This window comes from Nannobrachium achirus (genome assembly GCF_963921795.1).
Source record: "Nannobrachium achirus genome assembly, chromosome: 8".
NCBI lineage: Eukaryota > Metazoa > Chordata > Actinopteri > Myctophiformes > Myctophidae > Nannobrachium > Nannobrachium achirus.
The window spans coordinates 26,234,619-26,257,539 of record NC_137817.1 but is presented as its reverse complement, the minus strand read 5'-3'; the positions used below and the strand labels follow the sequence as shown (position 1 = coordinate 26,257,539).

The window sequence follows — 22,921 nt, the reverse complement described above, 5'->3', positions numbered from 1 at the left end:
TCAATTCATACTTCACACCCGTCAGAAATAGCCGACCTACAAGCTCACAACAACAACGCGTTGTGAGCTTGTAGGTCTGCCTTTTTCTGTGATTAGAAGAGTCTTAAAAAAGCCCAATATACCAGTCAAGGAATGACATTTCAGGATTTCAAACACATTTTCACTGCCAGTCAAATGTCTTTATTTCTTTTTACAGATGTGCCATTTCAGAACTTCGCATGTCCTGCCATTGGCAAGACAGTACATTTTCAGGGGATTTGCAGGAAATGTAGATTGTAGATCAGCTATTTTTGCTAGTTTCTGCAAAAATAAGCTCTGTTCTCCATAAAAACTTAAAAAGCAAAACAGGGAAAGAAACCGGTGGAAAAAATGCATTTGCAGGACATTTACAGGAAAAGAGCAGTAAATACCGAAGAGTTGAAGCAGCAAATCTGTATAGTGGTTGCGGTGGTTGTAGATTATCTATCTGCTCCGTTATTGAAGAGCAGATAGACCGGGTTCAAATCCCGGTAGGATATAGCTGTAGGATATTTACAGATCGCAACTTTAAACCGATTTATTCTCACGACTACAGACAGTGTCTTTTCTGTAATTATGTGATGTTTAGTGGGACAGCTGACCTTAACGATGCGATCGCTGCCGCAGGTCACCATAAGGCCTCTGGACGGGTCCATGTCCATGTGAGCAATGTTGTGCTTCCCCTCATGGAATGTTGCCAAGGGTGTTCGACTGCAACACACACACACACACACACACACACACACACACACACACACACACACACACACACACACACACACACACACACACACACACACACACACACACACACACACACACACACACACACACACACACACACACACACACACACACACACACACACGCGCACACACGCACACACACACAAAGACAGTGAGATAAATTCTGATGAAATTATGTTACTCAATGTATAGTGACACTCAGAAACAGTACTATACAATTACCAAGCAAAGAATCCAAGGTTCCGGGAATTAATTAACCACTTAAACCCTGTATACCGAGTTGACTGGAGTCACTAAGGCTCTATACTTGGCCCCCTCCTTTTTAAATAACAGATCTATAAGCTCACATGTCACATTGCGACTAGTTGCGAGCATGTCGTTTTGCTATTATTGTCGCCAAATGTCCACCTACTTTGCTGAATGTTCGCAGGAATCAGGATGCCAGGGTTGAAGTGGTTAATAAACTGTAAAACTGAGTCAGCCGTGGCAGTCGAACTGAGAATCCAGGTACTTACTCCTCTTCTTTGATGGTGTCAAAACAGGCATCACACACCCGCACCTGGAACTCAAAGCCCATGATGGGGTAGGTGGAGCGCTTGGAACTACACTTCCCACACACCGCGTTGCCGCACTTCCTGCAGTGGTGCTGCAGACAGGAAATACATCAGGAAATGAGTCTGGGGACAGGGGACTGCTGGATGGATCAATACCAGCCCACACAACTTTGGACCAGACTTCTTTCAAAAGTGACTTATGATGAATTTCTACTTTTTATTCGACAGTGCAACATCTTGTCCGAGTAACTAGTGATTAGGACGGCCACTGCTATGAATACTTTAATTTGATAATGTTTGTATAGCTAATGAAAAGATAATAATAGAAAATCCTGAAACACTAAGATGTCCCAAGATGGTATTCTTTCTTTCTCTCTAAACTGTGATCTTGTGAAGGGTGTGAGGAGATCTCCTACCTGTCTGAGACCTATGGTCTTGGAGTCCCACATCTGTTTGATGTTCCAGAAGAACGGCTGCTCACATTTCTGACACGAGTCGCTGTCCAGCCACTGAGGAGCCTAGATGAGAAAGGAGTCCACAGGGTCACACTTCTGTTACACATGTAACAACATCTTTACACCATGTACAGTACTTAGAAAACAGCAAGTCAACGTGTTAACTATCAAATGTACATTTAAAACATGTACATTTGATAGTTTTGCTTCATGGGCCTTAGTTTGAGGCAATTTAATGAATAAACACTTACTAACTGATGATTTTGTACGTATTTTTATAATGGTTTTCTTTTGCACTCTTTTGCAAAGGCCGTCGGGCTCGGGACTCGAACCACTGCTCTATCGTCAAGACAGTTCATAGTTCATACTATAGCCCGTGTCTATGGACAGAATTGTCACAGAATTTCTATTTTCTCTTTACAACACCAGAGGGAGGCAATGCGTCTGTGCTTCATAGTATCCATGGAAACAAGAGGCTGTTTAATCTTTACACTGCTTTCCCCAACTGCTCACTGCGCTGCCCATTTGTAAATCTAGTCCCTTTGAGTTGCACAACAATATGCAAATATAAATCAATATATCTATTGAGCTACGTTCTATTCAGTTACTTTAAATGATGTGCACAGTGCTAATGTGATTCAGCAGCTTCTATTCCATTCCTTTCCTGTTACCACCCTGGCGTCCCAATTCTGGGCATATAGAAACATATTCAAAACATGAAGAAAAAACAGAAAAAGTCAAAAATAGCGGAAATAGCTCTTATCACAAAGTGTTGTGAGCTTGTAGAACATTGTCTTTGGCTATTTATTGTATAAAGTACACTGCAGTGGTTCCAAAACCTGCAGCTCGAGATTCAAAAAGAGACTTTTTTGGACACCCAAACCAGTGTTTGGTTCCTGTTGTGAGTTAGTTTCACATGGCTTTTTTTGTATTTGTGAAATTTCTTTGATTTATTTATTTATTCATGAATAGATTTTGGAAAAATATAAAAATATGTATTCATGAAAAAGTGAAAAAAAAAAATGAAAACCTTTTGAAATAATAATAAAACAATTAGTAAACGAAAATGGATATTTACTTGTGACCCATAAAAATGCGTCCCAATATGGGTCCCGACCCACTGTTTGAGAATCACTGAGCACAGCAAATAGGGCTTAGGTGGTTATTATTCCATCCTACAACTCCCAACATCCCAGAGTGCACCGTGTTGGGATCCAGTGTGTGATGAAGTGTACCTCCTCTCTGGTCGTGTCCATGTTCCACACTGTGATGCCTCCGTCTGCGGAGCACGACATCAGCTGCCTGGTCAACTGGAGGTAGCGCACGGCCTGCACGCGCTCACTGCACACAGAGGGAGACGCAGAGGGGAAGATGAGAATGGGGACGGGTAGAAAACAGAGAGGAGGAAGTATCATTTCCTAGGACACGGGTAGACCGTGAGGTAACAAAACCTGCTCCTTATGGGTGTCTGACAACCACCTGCAACTTGTCAAACAACTCTCGTTTTCAAAACAACAACAGCGCAACAGGATCTATAATGGCTTGGACAGATACGTCTCGGAGCGCATGCATTGCTCTTACAGCAGCGCTGCAGGCTAGTGAAATATGTATGAAAATAAAAGAGAGAAGATACAGTCTGCTCTGCCTCTAGGGACAGCTTTTACTGGCACTACTGAGACCTGCCACTGACAGGGGAGAGAGGGAGGGAGAGAGGCAGAGCCAGAGAGAGTGAAATAAAATGAAAAACAAGTGGTTATCTGTCAGAAGTGAAAAACCGCCTCAATCTTTTACTGGTATCATGTAAATGAGAACACGATGGTGGAGAGAGAACATCAGCTTCACAGGAAAGGCTTGACATTTCTACATGTCATTAGCTCGACTAAGGGTTAGGTTTGGGCATAGTTTTACTGAGGTTAGGGTTGGGTTAGGTTTAGGCATAGTGGTTAGCATTTCTCCAGGTTAGCATTCACTAGTGTCGAACTAATGGGAAGCCGAACAAATGCTACGTCACAATATCGACACGCTCACCAGCTTCACTCCTCTCTCCCGCTAATGATACAATCCAACACCTAAGGACTTACTGATGTCCCTGTAGCAGCAGAGTTCGTCCCTTGCGGCCTCCGATGTCCCACATGATGACACTGTGGTCGGCGGCCCCCGAAAACAGAAGCCTCTGGACTGGGTCCCACCACAGCGACCCTATGCTACCTTGGGGTAAAAGGTGACAGAGACAGGGTAAGTCACAGACAGAGGTGGCATTGTTAATCATTTGTTTCATGTGTGAGATTAAAGATGGACTGTGAGCAGTGGTGGACAAAGTCAATACTCAATATTCAAGAGTACAAAATTACATTTTATAATTTAGACATTTTCAGAGGAGCTTGTAGATTGGCTATTTTCATTATATTTGGAATAAGGCTTAAATATTTAATTCACAATATATCTTTGTGAGTTTGCGTCCCAAGAGTTCCCTTCCTAGAAATGTAGTGGAGAAAAAAATATATCAGCTTGCAAAAAACAAACCAAATACTCAAGTTTTACTAATTTACTCAAGTGCACCGGTGTACTTAGTTACTGACCACTACCGATTTTGAGCTACCATGGGACAGCTTGTAGCATAAGACTGCTTTGTTTCTGCCTGTTGCCTGGCTCCATCCGGTGCCTTGTGGAAGCACTACAGCCACCTTTAAACTGTGGCTAAATGGAGGTAGCTAATAATATTAGCTGGAGTTCAGCAACAAGACGCAAACAGCTGCTGTCTTCTGCATGTATCTAGCTGGAGACCTACAATGCCTTCTGCCTAGTGATTGTAATAACCACTATTCCTCTTTTGTCTCATTCATCAAGTAAAATACATATTAAACAGGCTGATAATGACATCATGATCCAATTCACAGCATTCCACATACACCATCATGTTGATTAGCAAACATTTGACCCCATGATTTTCCACTCATTTCATTAATGGGACAAATTAATAGCAAATAACCAATATTTTCCAGTCATGCTCATGCACTAGTGCAATGAGAAAAAGAGCCTCCAAAAGGGTAAAATAGGTCATAAAGTGGTAGGCTACTTAAAAGCAGAAGTATGTTTCATGTTGCTCACACAGATTAAAGAAATGCTTCAAGGGCAGCTTAAACAACCAGGCTTCAGTTGCAGTCTACAACACTGACGTGTTTCTAGTCAAAAGCTCTTCCTCAGGCCTTCCACATGCCTCTCAGCCTAGGATTACGGACTATGTCCATGTGTCTTTAGTTTGAAATTCATGTGTCTTGCTCGTAGTTAACACAATGATCCTTTGGCGAAACCAGAAATAACATAATTATAATGTGTTGATCGCAATTAAACACCCATTAAATAAGTAGAAATTAGTGAGAGACTGAAATGCATAATCTGGGTACTTTCTGGTGCAAAGTGAAAAAGGTCACTTAAATGATAAAATGCTTATCTTTATAGTCCATTTACATCACTGCTTCCACATGGTAGTGTGTGTGCAAATAGGGCTGCAACCAACTATTATCATAACTGATTAATCTGTCACAAATTAAGACCATCAAATGACAGTAAAGTAAGGCTATGAAATGGATGGCAAAAGCTCATCACAAGACCTTATCAGAACATATTTTGGTTGTAAATAGGACATATTAGAATTGTATTTTACTTTTACATGATACATGTTTATATGATTACAGCAATAAAAAATGTAACCCAATAAATTGTTATCCCGCTGGATGATGATTCGATTTAATTTCAACCGTGCAGAAGCCATATTTAGCTGCTGCTTGTTCATGTGGTCATATCAAGCATTCTCCAGTGTGTCATTCCTTTGCTCACATAAGTAAGTCCCGGGGAGGAATCTGGGTCATCGATCATAATGGTGCAGTCATGTCTGCTTATCTGGCTTTATGATAAGCATACTTATTTGTGCATTTGTGTAGCAAGTCTAATCATGTGCGCACAACTCCCATGATTCATCTGTTCTTTGTGTGGTCGTGTGTGCATGCATTACGTGCCTGTTATACTGTATAGGGCTGGGCGATATGGCTTCAAATCAATATCACGATTATTATTCAAACATTTGCCTCAATTGCGATTAAAGAACATTTATTTGATACTTTTACTCTGACCTCAGTTATCCGACAAGGTCTTTACTGAACATATAACACTTTTTATATAGATTTGCTGATATGAAATAAATACAATTAAAATAATCAGATAACTTTGATTCTCATTTATTCAATTAACAGACATGAGCCAGATTAACTCATTCACTGCTTTGCCACGAGTTTCCCGTGTTATTTCAGTACCCCCATATTGCCACGGCCCGAGTTTCCCGATTGTATAAAATGTATTAGGCATGATCGCAATCGCGAAATTGCATGTTTAGCCCCATAACAAACACATCTTTCAAAATGGCAGCCATGTTTGTTTACAATTGAAGACTTTGAAGGCTTCTATCTCATGAATGCCTGAATGGATTTCCAAGCGGATCTTTTTGTTTGAAAGCTGTGAAAAAGTACTACACATATGGTGCATGATCTAGGCATGGGCGTGCACGATCCGTGCACTAAGAATGTATCTGTGCACTAGAAATTTAGGATCGTGGCAGTGAGAAACTTGGGGACCATTTTGAAAAGGCAATGAATGAGTTAAGTCGGTGAGAGGTCCTACATTTTGATGCATTTTCACTTAATTGCCCAGCCCTACTGTTATAAACCCTAAGGAACAGAACAGTAGTCATTACCTTCGTGGCCCTTCAGTGTAGTGATTGTGGAGTAGGTTTGTCTCTCTAGTTTCAGCAGGGTGATCTGTCCCGAGTAGTCCCCTACAAAGGCATGCTGTGTCTCATGGTCGTATCTTGGCATTGAGTCAAGGCTCGAAGATTAAAAGCTCTTTGTCATAACGTTGACCAAGTGACAAACCTGCACGGAAACTCGGCACAAGCTTAGCAGACATCAATTCAGCTAGAGGAAAGGAACAGTTATTATGGTATCTGGAGATAAGCTATTTATACTTTGCTCACAGTAACCGGAAAGTATTATCAGATCTATATTTATCCTTCCACTTCTTGTTTATGCCTATCATGACTGGCGAGCCACATGTTTTGTAGCAATTATAGAAATATTAGGCCGTAACAGTCAAAAGTTCAAATCATGTATACAGTACTTCAGTTTACTTCAGACCAGTTTCCAAATTCTTTATTTTTGTTTAATTTAACATCAAGGTGCCCACCATATTTAGGTGACCAGTCTTCCTCTATCCGCAGTGTAACCAAATGGACCCTTGAGGGTTTATCTGGATAGATTTGTCATGTACACCGAGTTAAATGAACACAGAAGATTTTACTGTGCACGCACGCACGCACGCACGCGCGCACGCGCACGCACACACACACACACACACACACACACACACACACAGTGAAGGATACTGTAAGCAGGAGGCCCAGGCGGTGAAGTAGTGTCGTCCCAACATACTGCCACTCTGTGTGCACATCCAACTCACACTCTTGTCGTGGCCCGTGCTCACCACCCACTCACTCTCCAGAGTAAACACCATGTCCGACACACGGTTCTGATGGGCTGCAACACACATTAACACAGACACATGCACAACACACACACACATGTTGCACATTCAATTTAGGCATCCAAACTCATATCCATTGGATAAATATAATCACATCAAATGAGGGTTCCCTGCCAGCGGGCAATGATGAGCATAATGTAAGACTATTTTCCCATTCAGCAAATCCAACCGAGAGCATTCTGATCTGCTGATCTGAGTCCTTGTCTATTTGCCTTTCTTCACTCATTTTCTTGCTAAGGGAGTGCTGGTGGAAACCAGATGGAGCGTTCCAACAGTGACATCTGGTTTTATGCCTCTAAGAAGCGTCAGGATCTCCAGTTTCCCCACAGCTAAGATTCTTTTCCACTGACGAGAGCCGGCAAGGATGAGAGGCTGTTAGTTTGGTTAGAGGGATTGTGTTTAGTAGCCTTGGAAGGGAAAAGTGTAATTATAATCAACCTATAATGCCAGCGTGATAGGCTGTGTAATCAAGATATCATTCAAAGAGGCGCCCGCTGGCCTACTGGTCCAGGCGCATACCACATAGGCTCTGATGCCTGACAGCGTGTTGCGGGGTCGAGTCCCGATCCCGACGACCTTTGCTGTGCGTCACTCCCCATCTCTCTGCCAATTTCCTGTCAGTCTACTGTCCTATCAATAAAGGCATAAAAGCCCAAAAACAAATCTATAAAAAAATATACAGTATATAATTTAATGCAATAGTTTCCAAGAGCCATTGTTGTTCTGTCTGCACGCATGCACGTGCGTGTGGCAGTAGCAAGAGAAACAAGGAAACAGATAAATGGTGTGTGTCTTTTTCTATGACAACAGCTCTCTCTCTCACACACACGCACCTGATGTGATGTACAGTAGGTATTTGCGCAATCATGTCTATAAGGAGGTCTGAGAGTAAAGTGGGGGCGTTTTCACTGAATACTGATCCGATTAGATGTACTTTGTGCAAGACAGAAACCCCCCTGTTGAGATCTCACCTGGATACGTCTTTACATGACTCATCTTGTTGAAATCTTCAGAGATGAGGAACTCCTAGAAGCCCAGAGGAGGGTGTCGTTTAGAAAATATATACACATGCTGAAAATAATGGGTCCGTTATAAAACCAGATTTGGTAGTTTTGTTTTAAAACTGGGCCATTCGTGAAACACCACTGGAGTTGACCCGGGGTGTCAATATCATCATCTGTACGGCTCAGCTTCACTCACCACAATAGCTCCATTGTCCTGGCCGATGAAAATGCGCCTGCTGTCATGGTGGTAGGACATACAGGAGCATGGCGCTATGGAGGGAGATGCAGAGTCAAAAAGAAGATAAATAAACATAGATAAGATCGATGCCATGCAATTACCGGTAGTTTAGATGTACTGTAGGTAATTATGTTTGGCTAAGTATCCAAGCACACAAGCCCTTTGTTTTTTCATTTAGGAGGCCCTGAAAGCCAGAGAAATTCTGCAGTGATCCAAAACAAAGAAAAGCAACTGTAAGGTTTTTACACACTGGGAGCCTGATGAATAAACAATCCGAAAATGTTCTGGCAAACATTTCACATGGAACTATGGCTTTGTAATGCTTCATTTATACCGGTTTAATTAATCACATTAAATAAAAGCTCATTAACTCATTTAGTGCCCATGAAATTAACGGATTATAAAGTCCACGATGCCAACCTCAGGTTGGCATCACCCCCGTTATCTTATTTTGAAGGCCAGAAGTCAACAGCGCAAACACTTCCGGTCTGACGTCATCGCGTCCTGCGCCGGAACCGATCCTTGTCCACGTGGAGTTGTGTAATGGCGGACCGGAGCTTTTATACATGTGTAACATAAGCGAGCATCTGCCTCCATCTTCGCTTCTAAAGTGTAGTTTTGAGATAATGGACATTAAAGATGAGATCGCCCGTCCACCTCAATGTTATGGGATGACTATTTTGTGCTCGTGGAGCCGTGATGATGCGAAATCAGCGACGGATTTCGTCTCCGGACCTCCGGCCATTGTACTCGGTAATGTATCCGCCGTTACAGTAATATATTACTTTTCACGAGTATACTCGGGATTGGCACTCCGGGTACTCGAGTACTTTTCACAAGTCTTCGCGGGATTGGCACTATATGAGTTAAGGGTTGACCCTCTGTGAGATGAGACTTTTTATCCATGGGGAAGTTGTTTTGTAAATAAAATGATAAGGTACCAAAAGATCATGGTTTCAATTATAAGCTTGGTTGAAGCACATAGCAATTGTAATTAGGCAAATAGTAGAACACACACACATTTATTTTTAGAAATATTATTTTGGGGGATCTGGTCAAAATGTGTATACATAATAGATCCACTTATCAGAATAAAGTTACATTATGTTATGGTCAACCAGATACAACTGGATGCACATGCTTAGAGGAAACAGATAACATATTGATGACTACATACAGAAAAGTGACTTTGTGATTTTTATTTTCTTTTTTTCCCCACTACTGAAGGATGTAATTATGTAACATTGGCTTCTCCGGATAGACAAACTGCCTATGATAGCTGAGATAGGTTTGAGAAAGTGTCCCAGACTCCCAAACACAAGGCCAATAAGTTGCCAGTTATATCTTAAGGTCATGATACATTCTACCAAAGGCTGATATTTCATACGTTTGGATGTAAAACAAGTGTACATCCATATACAAATCAAATGGCCAGCATATTTCAAAAATAGTAACAGTGTTTATAATTTCATTAATGAACACAATATCTGGGGTATTTGGAATAACATCCTGCAATGAATTGACATCTGTGTCATCTCAGACCAGTCACATTTTTGTTGTCCTTTCCTGTAGTTCTCTGATATTATCTGAGACCAGATCAACCAGGCGTTCATGTCTGGAAGCGATGAACAGCTGGTAGGACAAAAATTACATGCAAATGCAATATGGACACACTTTCTATGTCCTCGTTTAGGCATGCTACTTACATGACACTGTATGGTAGATACTGGGCCAATACTGGCCACTGTCTCGCTTTAGCCATACTCGGATAGTTCTGAAAAGAAAAGCAAAAGTGTCAGAGTCAAACCCATCAAATGCTATTTTATGACAGTGGCAAAAGGCCATCTTGAAATTGTGGACAATATATGTTACAGTAATGTTAGGGAATATGGCTGTCTCCGACTAACAATTTCAACTTCCTAGTTGACTGAAAGCATCACTTTTGATTGTTAGTTGACTATTGAGCGGATTGGGGGATGGATGCACCAACCTAACACTGATGGCTGTTGAAAAATAGCACAAAACAAATGATAAATAAATGACTGCTAGCCTGTGAATGTTTCCACATAAAAGTTGGCTAATCACCCTGAATACAATGGCAAGCCTCCCTCAGCTGAAACCTGGAGAAAGGAGTGTGATTCCTTTTAGCATAATTCCATGCCGACTGCTGGCAGGCATTCACAGATTGCCTGTTTTGTGTCAGTAGTGAGTGTGTGCGTGCGTGCGTGCGTGCGTGAGTGTGTGTGTGTGTGTGGACACGAGACAATACATTCAGTTATCTCCTCACTCTACAGACCGTTTTCTGGTGATTTTGTGTTTTTTGTATCCAATAGATTACTGGAGTTTGATTCAATATTAATAATCATGCTGTCTATTATTATTTTTGGTTTAGCTGCTGCACCCTCTCTCTATAGCCTAACACAGTTACTGGTTTGGTTATGCCAAGGCAATCAACAGAACCCTACAACAATCTACTACAATCTGTCGCCTCTAACAAATGCCTAACAAAAACTATATAGCTTGAGGAACCGATTAGGAACATTAGGCGCCACTTCTCCATTGCACTTGCTGTCCCGTTCTTTTCTGTCGGCCTATTACTTTGAATAGTGTCCTCAAGGCTCGAGAGCCGCCAAGAGCCCAGCAACTAATGAGTCGTCTAGCTGACTGAGGTCTAATGGTCCAAGACTCTTTGAATGAATCTCCACAATAAAGATGTTGAAAGAAACTAAGGATTACCTCATCGTGCATCAATCTTAAAAAAAGACCGTAAAAGGTCTTATTTGGGATGTTCCTTTTAGGCAGGGTGTTTAACTGTACTTGTACTGTACTACATTTCAATTGTAATTCATTTTTGTCTAATAAAATAATCAACAATCAATAATCTTCATGTGTAATAAATACGTTACAGAAATAAAAATCAGCAGCACTCCCTCGCCCCTCATTTGACTGACAACCTTTCAGGTTCCCATTTTTTTTGTCTTTTAAACCTAAAATAAAGCACAGTCAAATGGCCAGGTGGTACAGTAATTCATGAACAAAGGTTCCAGTGTTCTCTTAGCCTCGGGATCCAGGCATTTAATTCAGTGTTCTCTTTAATCTCTTGTCATAGTTATCTGTCTATGGCTATCATGACAGAACAGCATTTCAAAATTAGAAGCGGTTATGTCTCATGGCCATGAGACCTGACAGTGAGAATGTGCACACATTTTCTCTACAAAAGTAAGTTGGAGCTCAGAATTAAATATTTTAATCTTAGTTATTATTCAGTCGCCCTTGTATTAAAGGAGTAGTTCACCTCCAAAATGACTTTTTTTTCCTATTGATTACTCATGCCATGGAGACTTGAGTTCAATAATATGTTTTGTTTTTTGTCGCATTCCTAAGACAAAAACTTGATTATAGTAAATTTACCCTGATGGTTTCCCCATCCAGTGCCATGCATTTGGGTCCCCATCCAGGGCCATGCATTCGGTCCCCATTGGGATCAATGGGGGTAAATTTACTATAATCACATTTTTTGTCTTAGGAATGCGACAAATAAAAAAAAATATTATTGAACTCAAGTCTCTATGGCATGAGTAATTAATAGGGGAAAAAAAGTCATTTTGGGGGTGAACTACTCCAGGAATATTGTGTAGGCCTATGTATTAAAAAAAACATAGTAACATAGTTAGTAATCATCCAACAAGGAAGCATTATAAACACATGTATTGACCCTAAACCCTTTCACAGCTGGGACCCTAGCTCTGGTCCATAGCGTTAGGAGTTCTCCTTCTAACCTAGCCCTGAATACAGGACGGTCATATATGACCGTCCTGTACCGTCCTGTATTCAGGGCTACTCCTAACCAGAGCTTCTGAGACCCCTGCAGCTTGCAGCACCAAGACTGACAAATGTAATCCATTAGGGAGAGACATCATTATAATATAATCATGATGTGAAGTGACTGAACAGCAAAACCCCAAACTTAGCATGCAAACAGTGGTCCCAAATAACTGGTCCAATTGAATTAATCATTCATTTTCAGATTTTGCACCCCACTGGTTGCCTTGGTGGTTCTCAATGATCTCACGTTGGGTCTGGCTACTTAAAGGGAGGCGCCACTACACGGATGAAGTTGGACAGTCCTAGTTATAGATAATATCCGTGTAATTTTGTTCACCGACCACAGCTTATGGAAATTAGATATATCTGAATGAGGACACTTAGACTTGATTTATTTTACAAGCGAGTTCTCCGTCAGCCAAGGGCTCCAATGATTGAGTTTTTAACCCAAGAAATAGACTGATCCTGGCTAGCTGCTGGTGTTTAGAGCAGCTATACCCACTAACATTAGCCCACAAACTTACCGGTCCTCGCTAACCGTTATCACTCCATCTTCTTTCGGTATCAAAACGGCCGCGGTGACGGTGTCCGAGTGTCCCTCGATCTTGTTCAGAAGGACCGGTCTGGATGTTTGTGGCCTCGAGTGGATCTCCGCTGCCATGACGATCGTATACTAAGCAATGTTTTTCTTTTTCAGCTGTTGTTTTTCTCCTCCACTCACTCGCAAGGCAAGGAGGGTCAGCTGACCGTAAAGCTCCGCTGTCAGGACGATTACCGTATTTCCAGGAGCTGAGCGCCACACTAAATTCTGAACTTGACTTAAAGGAGTAGTTCACCCCCAAAATGACATTACTTTTTTCCATTGATTCTCACACCATGGAGAATTGAGTTCAATGAAATGTTTTGTTTTTTGTCACATTCCAAACTAAGACAATACATTTATTACAATAAATTTACCCCATTTATTCCGGATGGGGACCTAAATGCATTTGGGTCCCCATCCAGAATCAATGGGGTAAAATTATTGTAATCAACATTTTCTCTTAAGTAAAAAAAAAAAAAAAAAACATTTTGAGGGTGAACGACTCTGGTTCCCCGATCGCCAAATAAAGGCTGGGTTTCCGGTTCCCAAACCCCGGGTCGGGAGTCGGACCCATTTTTATGGATTGCTTAATTTATTTCTTACATTTTGTTTTTATTTCAAAACATTTTCAAAAAACATTCCCAAAGAAACATATGTTTCTGAACATTTCTCATAAATTAGTTTATGGTGAAAATTCTGAAATATCGCAGAATAAATCCAGAATTGGGTGAACATTTGTCTAGAATTAGTCGTAATTTACATATTGAAGGCTGGATTTCTTTACAAAACAGATATAACTCAAAACACAAGAATTGTTATGGGTGTTCACTTTATTGAATATTAATAAAGTAAAGTTTGGCAACAGAACATAAGTCTTCATAAATGAGAGAACATTCATTTCAAAGAAGCTACAATGTTGACAGACACTCAGATTAAATGTCTTCCAAAATGGACTACATCCAACATTTTAAAAGTAACACGATAAATAAACAAAACCAACTTCAGAGTTCAGATAAAAATATTTGACATTCATGGTCTTATAAAAAATGCAATAAAATTGAAATGGCATACAAAATATTAATTTAAAACGGTTGGAAATGTAGTCATTGCAAAATGTTACATACAACCTGTTGCATTACAGAAAAGAATTTACAAAAAAGCAATACTTAAAATAACATGTCCACATAGTACATGAGGCTACAAGCAACTGTGTGTGTGTGTGTGTGTGTGTGTGTGTGTGTGTGTGTGTGTGTGTGTGTGTGTGTGTGTGTGTGTGTGTGTGTGTGTGTGTGTTTTGTGTGTGTGTTTCTTAAGTGATATTAAGTCTCCCACAGATGAAGGTTGCTGTAAGCTCAAGGCTGGTTGATTTGGCCCACGAACAGAATAGTACCTGGAACAGAGAACAAAAGCATCCATCAAACTTAGTTTCCTTAAACAAACATCATGCTGAAACACCAATAGACTTGAAATGGTATGTTGACAAGAATGCCGCACCGCTCCCATTATACCAACAGTCAAAGGTACAAAATAGTTGTTTTTTAAAAAGTTAACTTTTAACCACTTAAACCCTATATACTTGGATCATATGGCGAATAGTGAAAGTAGTCGATATTCAAGATCACAATGCTTTGCAATGTGTCACAGTCTGACAGGAAATGGGGCTAGCGATGGAGAGTGACAACCATGGGGAGTCAGTGCCACACAGCAAAGGTCGTCGAGATCGGGAGTTGAACTTCCGAGTCGCAACACGCTGTCAGCCCGACAGCGTTAGCAGCCTAGGTGCCTGGACCGCTATACTAGCCGCCCAGGCCACGTTGTGACCTATTTATTTATTTGGAAGCTGTTCGTCTATATTGACAAGACCAAAACAGAGACGCCAGGGTCAACGTGCAAGTGGTTAACCAGAATAACCACTAGCATCCCTATTCTGGTGCAAACATTTGGCCTGTAGCAAGTAGATTGTCTAGTTTCGGTAAAGAGATGGTGTTGATGGAGAAAAGGAGGAAAACGATGAATACTTTCTTTTTCACTAAGGCCTCAATGTCTTTTTAATCGTGTGCTCTAAAGTGACTGGACAAAGTGACTAGCTTATGCCTGTGACATGAGGGTGTTGTTCATACATAGCATGGTCGAGTAAACCTAGACAGGAAATGTACGGTACCAGTTGGGTTGTGTCGGATGAGGAAGAGGAAAGGTCTGTCCACGATGACCCACGGTGGAGAGGACCTCGCCTGCAAAATGGCAGCTATGCAGAAAAAATAAAACAACATTTCTGGAAATTACACAAAAGCAGACATAACAAATGTACAAAAACATAATAAAATTATTAAACAAATGTATGAAATATCAATATATAAAAACCTTGATAACATAGAAATGAGCATCTCTACCCCCAAACACATTAGATGGGTACTGCCCATATCCAAGTGGAGGTCAAATACTCACAAGTGGCAGCGGCTGCTTTTGTCCCGTCCTCGTTCACCTCAATTTTAGCCTTCTGGAGCGCCTTGGATACGAACACAGGCTCAGCACCTGAGAAAATACCTTATTTTGAATCCATCATCCATTCTAAAAACTTCCACTTGTCACATTACACCACAAGGGGTCGCTAAAGTGCTTTCAAAACAAAAGCGTGTTCATTGGTTCTAAGGCGTTTATTCCAATAGTGGGGGAGGCAGGAAAGGGGAAAAAACAACAGCAGAGTGATTCAGCTTTTCACACTGGACAGCGAGACGTGATTCATAGCTATTTGTGGCTTCTTTTGCAGTAAACATCCGGTGATACTTTTAATATTTTTCAAGTCATGCTCAAGTGGCTCTAATGTTCGGATGTGTTATTATGTGAGGTTTGATTCATGCCGTCACTCACTCAAGTGTCTGAAGTCAGCTTTGCCCTCAATGAACATGTCTGTTATCCCTAGCGCCGCAAGGGGGGCTTCCAGTTCCACCTCTGCCTCAGCTGTAAACCTAAACAAAACACACACGTTTGTCAAGTGGGAATTTTTGTTCATGAGCATTACTTACATTACTTGACACAGGAAAGCTACACTGAATATATCGCTACCATAATAATTGTATTCATAATTTGTTAAAAAAAAATCATTGTGTGATTAAAAAATCTAAGCTGCCACAGTTTTGTTGTTGACAGGAAGCAAAACCCATCATGGTGAATTCATATAGCAGCTTCATTCATTACATTCACCCATTCACACACAATTAGGGGTTAATTGCCTTTCGGACACTTGGACAATGGACAAAAAAAGGTGTAAAAAAAGAAAAAGGGGGATAGAATATGCTGATATATTTGAACGCACTTTTATTGTTTATGTAATATGTCCGAAATAAAGCTGAACTGAAGTGAAGTGTCTTGCTCAAGGACACTTTGAGGCGCAGCCACAAGGAGCAGGGGATCGAACCGCGAACCTTCCGATTCCAAGACAGACGATCACCATCCTTGACCACATTATGAACCATAGGTGTGTGTGTCCGTCTTACCTGGGAATGAGCAACCGGACTTTCCTCTGGTGCATCAACTTGATCCAGCTCTGCACCGTGGCTGTGCTGATGTGTGGGATGATATCAGAGAGGGCCGTGTCCTCTTCTGAGGGAAGGGCGATAAGCATACTGATGGTGTTGCCGTGATACGGCAGATCAATCACTTTGTATTTCAGCCCCTGTGGAGTACTGGCCAGACCTGAGAGAAGAACAAAACGTTGAAGGTTATGTATGAATCCCCGTGGTCACTGAAGATAATAACGTTATATAATAATAATAATAATAATTTATTAATAACGAGATAAACTGGTTGTTTTAATGGTGTGTCGCATTCTACATCAATGTTTGTTTCATAAAATATAAGTCATAAGTGAATTTGTTAAGTGCAAGTTTCTCTGAATCTCTCTCTCTCTCCCTCTCTCTTATTTTACATTGGATTGAAAAGATTACAGAAGCTTGTAATTTTACTTGCACACTGTGCTCGTAAATTACCTTTCCGGTTTACAAAGATCTATTTTTAGGGGCAAGTGTGAGTGAAACAGTCTCTGCATTACCTCTTCCCTTCGAATCAGGAGAAGCTCTCATATAGCATCACTATCACAAGTATAGCATAGTATAGAACACATGAATAAAAATCATCCAAGCAAATAGCTTGCTGCTTAGGCTAGCAGAAATGGTAAGATATATTTTCGTGAATGGAAATAAAAAAATCTATGACAGCTTCCTATTTTTATATAGTTTCGATGCAGATATTGCAGTTTAAGGCCAACATTGGCCGATACCGATATGATGACCGATTAATTGTCCATGTATTGATTGATGTGCTGATTGATGGATCAATCAGCACCCATTCAATATTTGGAACGTAACTGTACATCCGCACTCTTTGTGCTTTTGTTGTTATCTCTAAGCACACAGACAAATTCCACCTCAACTGTAAGTTGGTTTTGATTGAATATTGAACATTATACGAATGTTCTGTCAATAGCACTGAGCGTGTCATGCTTCCATCACTGCCCATCAAAGCTGGAGTCAAATACCTGTGCGCACTATTACTGCACAGTAATTTGTCATTCATTCCCAGGAATTAATGGAGATTGTAACCATTCCCACAAAAGCGAAAAGCCAGATGTTCGTGGGTGTACGTGGGTTTTCAATCCAGTGGGAAAGGGGCTTAATAGTACTGCTTTGACATTTGAAATAATTACAAATGTCTCTTCTGTTGTGGGTTTTAGTTGCAAAATACGGCCTTAGTGGTTATAGAGGTCTGTGGCCAAACAAAGAACACCAAACCACACCAAACCACAGTGATGCCAGAGTACAAGTCATGTTTATTAAATGGCTATAAAAACCCATAAAACCAAGTACCACATAAAAACCATAAAAGCAACAATACACGGCCGTTATATTGTTGTGTTTTTTTGCACATTAGAAACTTCCCAAAATATATTTCGTTTTATCATGTCCCTTGAAAATTAGGATAAAAAGATGATGCCATCGACACACTGTAGTGAATGGCTCATGAACTACAAAGGCCTCTCGAGTAACCCAACATGGTGTAAGCCCAGCTCTAGCCCTGGGGGAGCACCAGAACATGCCCACTGACCTGACAAACTGTATTACTTTGATAGTCTTGACTACCGGTATTCTAAATATAGAGGACTGTCTGGTATATCATTTCCCACAGGGTAAATTCTATCCAACTGATGTACTGTATGTGCTGCATAAACCACCAAAGCATATAAATGGACAGAAAATTGGGTAGTAGTAAAAAGCAGCTCAAATTTAAAATGCTTTAGGTAGCATTCACACTAGGGGCCTTACATTCAATTGTTCAAATATGAGAAATTACCAAAATGTGACCACATATGTACAGTAGCAGCCGCTTTCAGAAGAGCGCCTTCTGGCTGAATGGATTCGAAGTGAACGAGGACAGGACAAAACTAAGCAGCCTCTGCCACTTGTGAGTATCTGGATTTTGTGTTTTTATCTTTCTTCTTTGTCTATTCTTTTCATTCAATAACAATACTACCTCATCTTCAGGGCCAGGAGCTCAAACCAGTGACCAGTTTCAACAATGTTGCATTGGTGATTCAATGTTTGGGGGGGTCATTTATCTAGAGACGGCACGTGCACGTCGCTCAACACCTACTATACAGGTCTATTGATATGCATACAGGCTCATTTCTTTGTTAAAACACCCTGTTGTGACACTAAAGCGTTGGCGAGGTGTCAACTTGGAGGTTCTTAGCCATCAATGCATGTTTGTTTGCGTGAGCTGCGTGACCCCTGCTCAGAAAAGATATGGGGCGGCAGGGGGCGCGCAGAACAAGACTAATTCAACACTGCCTTTCAAATACAGGTTTTTATACAACAGGAGGCCAAGCAGCCACCTAGTTGCCACTCACCAATGTTGAAGACTGACAGCTGGGACATCATGGGAACCTTGTATACGTTCCTGTTGCCTCCGTTGAAGTTCCTCATCTTGGTGTTCTCAGGCTGGAAGCGGGACTTCCAAAGGCCTTTGAAGTAGATGGAGTTGACCGCTACCAGGCGGGTCAGCGCAGGGTCCAGCATCTCTGCTTTGATGAGGCTGGGGATGTGACCTGAACACACATGCAACAAGATGATATCGTTGCTGTCAGGCAGAAACCTTGTATGTCCAAAACATACTTTTCAGGAAATGGATAGATAGATCAAATGTAGTTATTATTTAGTCACAAACACCAGAAGAAAGGGGGGTAAAAAGCAGAAAAAGGACATACCTTTGGTTTTATTGTTGACCCAGGTGTTGATTTCATCTGCTGCCCGCTGTGTGTTTCTGAAGTCGAGGCTCCTGCTCTCACACTGGAAGTTGGCTTTGTTGGTGGCTACAAAGGCCTCCTCCATGGGGAAGCCCTCCTGGGTAAACATGGCGTTAGCGATGGTAACAATGTCCTGGTTTGACTTGGCCGTCACCGTTTTGTGGAGCTTCTTCAACATTTTGTAAGGGCCTAACAGGAAGAAAGGACAATGGAATAAGCTCTCATGCAGTGGAGCTTGGTTGAAGCTTAAGGGCGGATTCACACTGCGGTCTGATTGATTCGAACTGTTGGTGGTCAAGTAGAGTGCATCCCCCAGCCATGATGTACAAGTACACACTAGGGAGACATTGGTCCCATTTCATAGCCTTTTGTATGACCCGGCCGAGGGATTGAACCCCGACCTCCCAATCTCAGGGCGGACACTCTAACCACAAGGCCACTGAGCTCAAGAACTCCCAGTTGAAGCTCAGGATGTTCTCAAGAATAACAACTCAGTATTCACCGTTGTTAGAATTTTAGCATTAACACTATCAAAACAAGTCCTTACCATTCTTCTTATAGCGGAGAGCAGTGAGCACCTGCCTTCGGGTTACGCCATGGGCTCCTGGTAGCAGCATGCCCAGGATAGAAGCGACTCCATGGGGTGAGAGCACAACGTTTTCCTGGGGCTTTGAGCGGGCTACCTGCTGGAACACTTGTAAGCCCAAATCAGAGCCTCTTTCACCATAGTTGGGACTAGGAGTCTGAGAGTGCACCCCCTTGTGGCCACTTAAGACCACCAGCACACCCAGACACAAAAAGATGAAGTGCCCCATATTGTTCAGCAGAACACCTGATGGGACAAAAGAGGTACCTTTCAATGGCCTGGGAATCATTACATTTAGAAAATAACCCCCCCCCCCCCTTCTCTCTTTTTAAATTAATATAGACTATTGTTGCTTTATATAGCCAGGATAGTGTAGAGACAATAAAAGGGCGGCTGACATGCAACACAGGTCTTCCACCTGTATTGTACCGCAGACATTGCTATAATAAACACTCCCACAAATGTTAATCTGTCACCTACTTTTATCACATGAACCCTACCGTCCTTATTCTGGTCAGAGATTTGGTGTAGAGGAAACAAAGGACATTCAGACATTCTTATCCAGAGCGACTAAACGTGTATAAACGTGTTAAAATGTGAAGAATGTACCAAGTATAGATCCCTGTGAGCCCCGGTCAAAGAAGTACAGTATAAAGGGTTTAGGTTGTTAAACACGCCGGAAAATAGAGCCTCTTTCTCACCAAGACATCAAGTACTTTAGGTTTTCACTCGGCTGAGGAGCAATTTAAAATGTAACCTTCAGGATGGCATCCAGAACGCTCACCCCAAAACACCCCCCCCCCCCCCCCCCTTCACAGGCCGCTTACCCCCCAGTGCTTCTTTTATTCATTTTTACTGAGGGTAAGGTGAGGAATAAGGTTAGGTTTAGGCAAAGTTTTACTGAGGTATTACGTTTAGGAATACCTGGTGGCGAACGTTCCAAGGTCATCGGATTTGACCAGAGGCGAGTGTGTTTTGGGGTGAGAGTTCTTGTATTCTACAGGACACTCTCTCTGACAAGTCAGATGGATACTGACACACTGACTAACCCTCTGAGAATCTAGTCAGTTTTCGATTGTGGGATGGTGGATTTATCCAGTATGCCATCCTGTCCTAACTACTTCGTATTGTCAAGGGGATTTCAATTCAAAGAATTTACAGGATGCTCCCACTGTGCTGTTCAGTTCTGGATTCAGAAAACAAAATCAATGGCTATTCTATCAGCACCAGCACCAAGATCTACCAAATTGGAAGGGTTTACAGTTTGTTGACTATGTAGTTTAAATATTGGTTGTTTACTTGATCCCCTTACCATCATAGCATACATCTTTGTTCTCATACTGCAGCACTCAAATCCACAGACACTTATCTTAAATGCCACTTAAATGTTTGCGGCAATTAGGCTGCTAAGAAGACATTTAACTTGTTTTTACATGTTTTGTGGCTCTGGATAAGAATGTCTGAATTGCAAGTGATGACATCATGACAACAACCATACATTGTAATTTTCACTGTCCAATGTCCAAAACATCTGAAACTAATAAAGAAAGAAACAGCCCTGGTGTGAACAAACTGAGTCTGAGATATTTTTATTCAGAATTGTAGCTATAGTTACTTGTCACCTTGCAGGATGAGAAAATGATTTTTTTTTAATCAGCTTCAAATAGGCCTAAACTCAACTGAAACTTCTGCACCATTATGAAATTCTAAATGTAGCCTATGATCATTTCAAAATCCGTTATTCTGGTTCACACAGTGATTGTTTAAACACGTTCCCCATTATTAATACGCTTTATCTTAACCAATACAATTCCAGTATTTATTTATTTCTTTTATTATTCAGTGAGTGACCAATTGTTCCAGCTTTATTTTGGTTTAATCAAGTCAGCAATTATTTCTAAATTCAACGCAGCCTATATAAAACAGTCCCACCCATTTATTATAAATAATCAGGAGTGTCACACCAAATTCTGGGCCCAGGGTACAAGGATTCATTGTGCCCCCCATGAATGTTCTTCATAGGGGGACCTGGGAACGCAAGTTCAGCTTGTAGATCTGCTATTTTTGAAAAATCGTGAAAATGTGTGCAAGTCTTTGAATATTTCAAATCCTTCTAAGGTTTATTTGAAAAGAAGTTATGTTTTTCTTTCAGTGGTGCTCAAAACCTTTTCATGTGAAGGACCCCCAAATGATATGTATTTGGCCACGGACCCCATCTCAAAATATTTAGTTCCAGGGACCCCCAGAAGCACAACAACCAAGTTATGCAATGGACATGAGTGGAAACTGAAAGAGACCGTTAATGATCAAATCAGGAGCACTTGCACGGACCACCTGTAGATGACAACGTTAAGAGCAACGATGATATTTGTGGACGCAAATAAACAGAAATGTCCTATCTAAAATGACTAGTCTATTAATCACAGTGTCATGAGAACAGTTTACATTTTTGTACGCATACGTTTTACACTTAATTTAATCCAAATAATAAAGTTGGCACTGGCAGGGAAAAGAAAATCTTCCAGTTCCTACCTTCGGCTGAGCTGCCACGCGTGAAACAGAAGAGGGTTCTCTTCTCTGCTGGTTCTGGACAGTTATCACAGTTTTCCCTCCGCTCGGATTCTATTAATCAAAAATGTAATGTACACCTTTTGTCTGTTCAAGTTGAGGTGTTCTGAGTCCAGTGTCGTTTAATGGAGGCTTTTGTCACACGAACTCCGCCTTCTCTCTAAGTCCGGTGGAATAAGCAACGCATAATAGTGACTGACTGTGTGACAACATGTAAGCAGCGTGTTGCGAGTACAGCAGGAAATGACATCCTCCTCAGGAGACGTGTTTGCTTGCCTGCCCTGCAGTTTCTCAACTCTGTATGCCCAAACCCAAAGTCAACTATGGAAATGATTAAGTCTACAATAACAGGCTACATAACCAAAGCATTTTTAGGTTATGAAAAGTAGGTCTACACCATGAGCAACACCAATTGAAATTGACCATGTATTTTTCAGAATTAATTAAATCAGTT

The 22,921-nt window shown here is 41.3% G+C and overlaps 2 protein-coding genes across 3 annotated transcripts in view; both read right to left on the bottom strand.

Moving 5' to 3' along the window:
* wdfy1 (WD repeat and FYVE domain containing 1) overlaps positions 1-13,135 on the bottom strand; it is a 36,475-nt gene extending 23,340 nt beyond the window's left edge. For both annotated transcript variants that reach the window (XM_080732112.1, XM_080732110.1), the window contains exons 1-11: positions 12,957-13,135; positions 10,314-10,381; positions 8,566-8,639; positions 8,337-8,391; positions 7,208-7,358; positions 6,521-6,633; positions 3,855-3,981; positions 3,009-3,114; positions 1,735-1,836; positions 1,280-1,410; positions 621-729 (exon numbers count right to left, since the gene is read on the bottom strand). In XM_080732112.1, coding sequence (XP_080588238.1) covers positions 621-729; positions 1,280-1,410; positions 1,735-1,836; positions 3,009-3,114; positions 3,855-3,981; positions 6,521-6,633; positions 7,208-7,358; positions 8,337-8,391; positions 8,566-8,639; positions 10,314-10,381; positions 12,957-13,093 — 1,173 coding nt within the window. In that variant the 5' untranslated portion in view covers positions 13,094-13,135. The remainder of the gene's footprint in view (positions 1-620; positions 730-1,279; positions 1,411-1,734; positions 1,837-3,008; positions 3,115-3,854; positions 3,982-6,520; positions 6,634-7,207; positions 7,359-8,336; positions 8,392-8,565; positions 8,640-10,313; positions 10,382-12,956) is intronic.
* An 836-nt stretch (positions 13,136-13,971) lies between these two features.
* On the bottom strand, positions 13,972-22,593 carry serpine2 (serpin peptidase inhibitor, clade E (nexin, plasminogen activator inhibitor type 1), member 2). The gene is made up of 9 exons (XM_080731218.1): positions 22,432-22,593; positions 19,861-20,145; positions 19,275-19,502; positions 18,918-19,115; positions 16,510-16,708; positions 15,884-15,981; positions 15,461-15,547; positions 15,177-15,260; positions 13,972-14,405 (listed from the first exon to the last, which is right to left on the bottom strand). The coding sequence occupies exons 2-9, from the start codon at positions 20,126-20,128 to the stop codon at positions 14,368-14,370; spliced, it is 1,200 nt and encodes a 399-aa protein (XP_080587344.1). The 5' UTR covers positions 20,129-20,145; positions 22,432-22,593; the 3' UTR covers positions 13,972-14,367.
* Between the last annotated feature and the right edge of the window lie 328 nt (positions 22,594-22,921).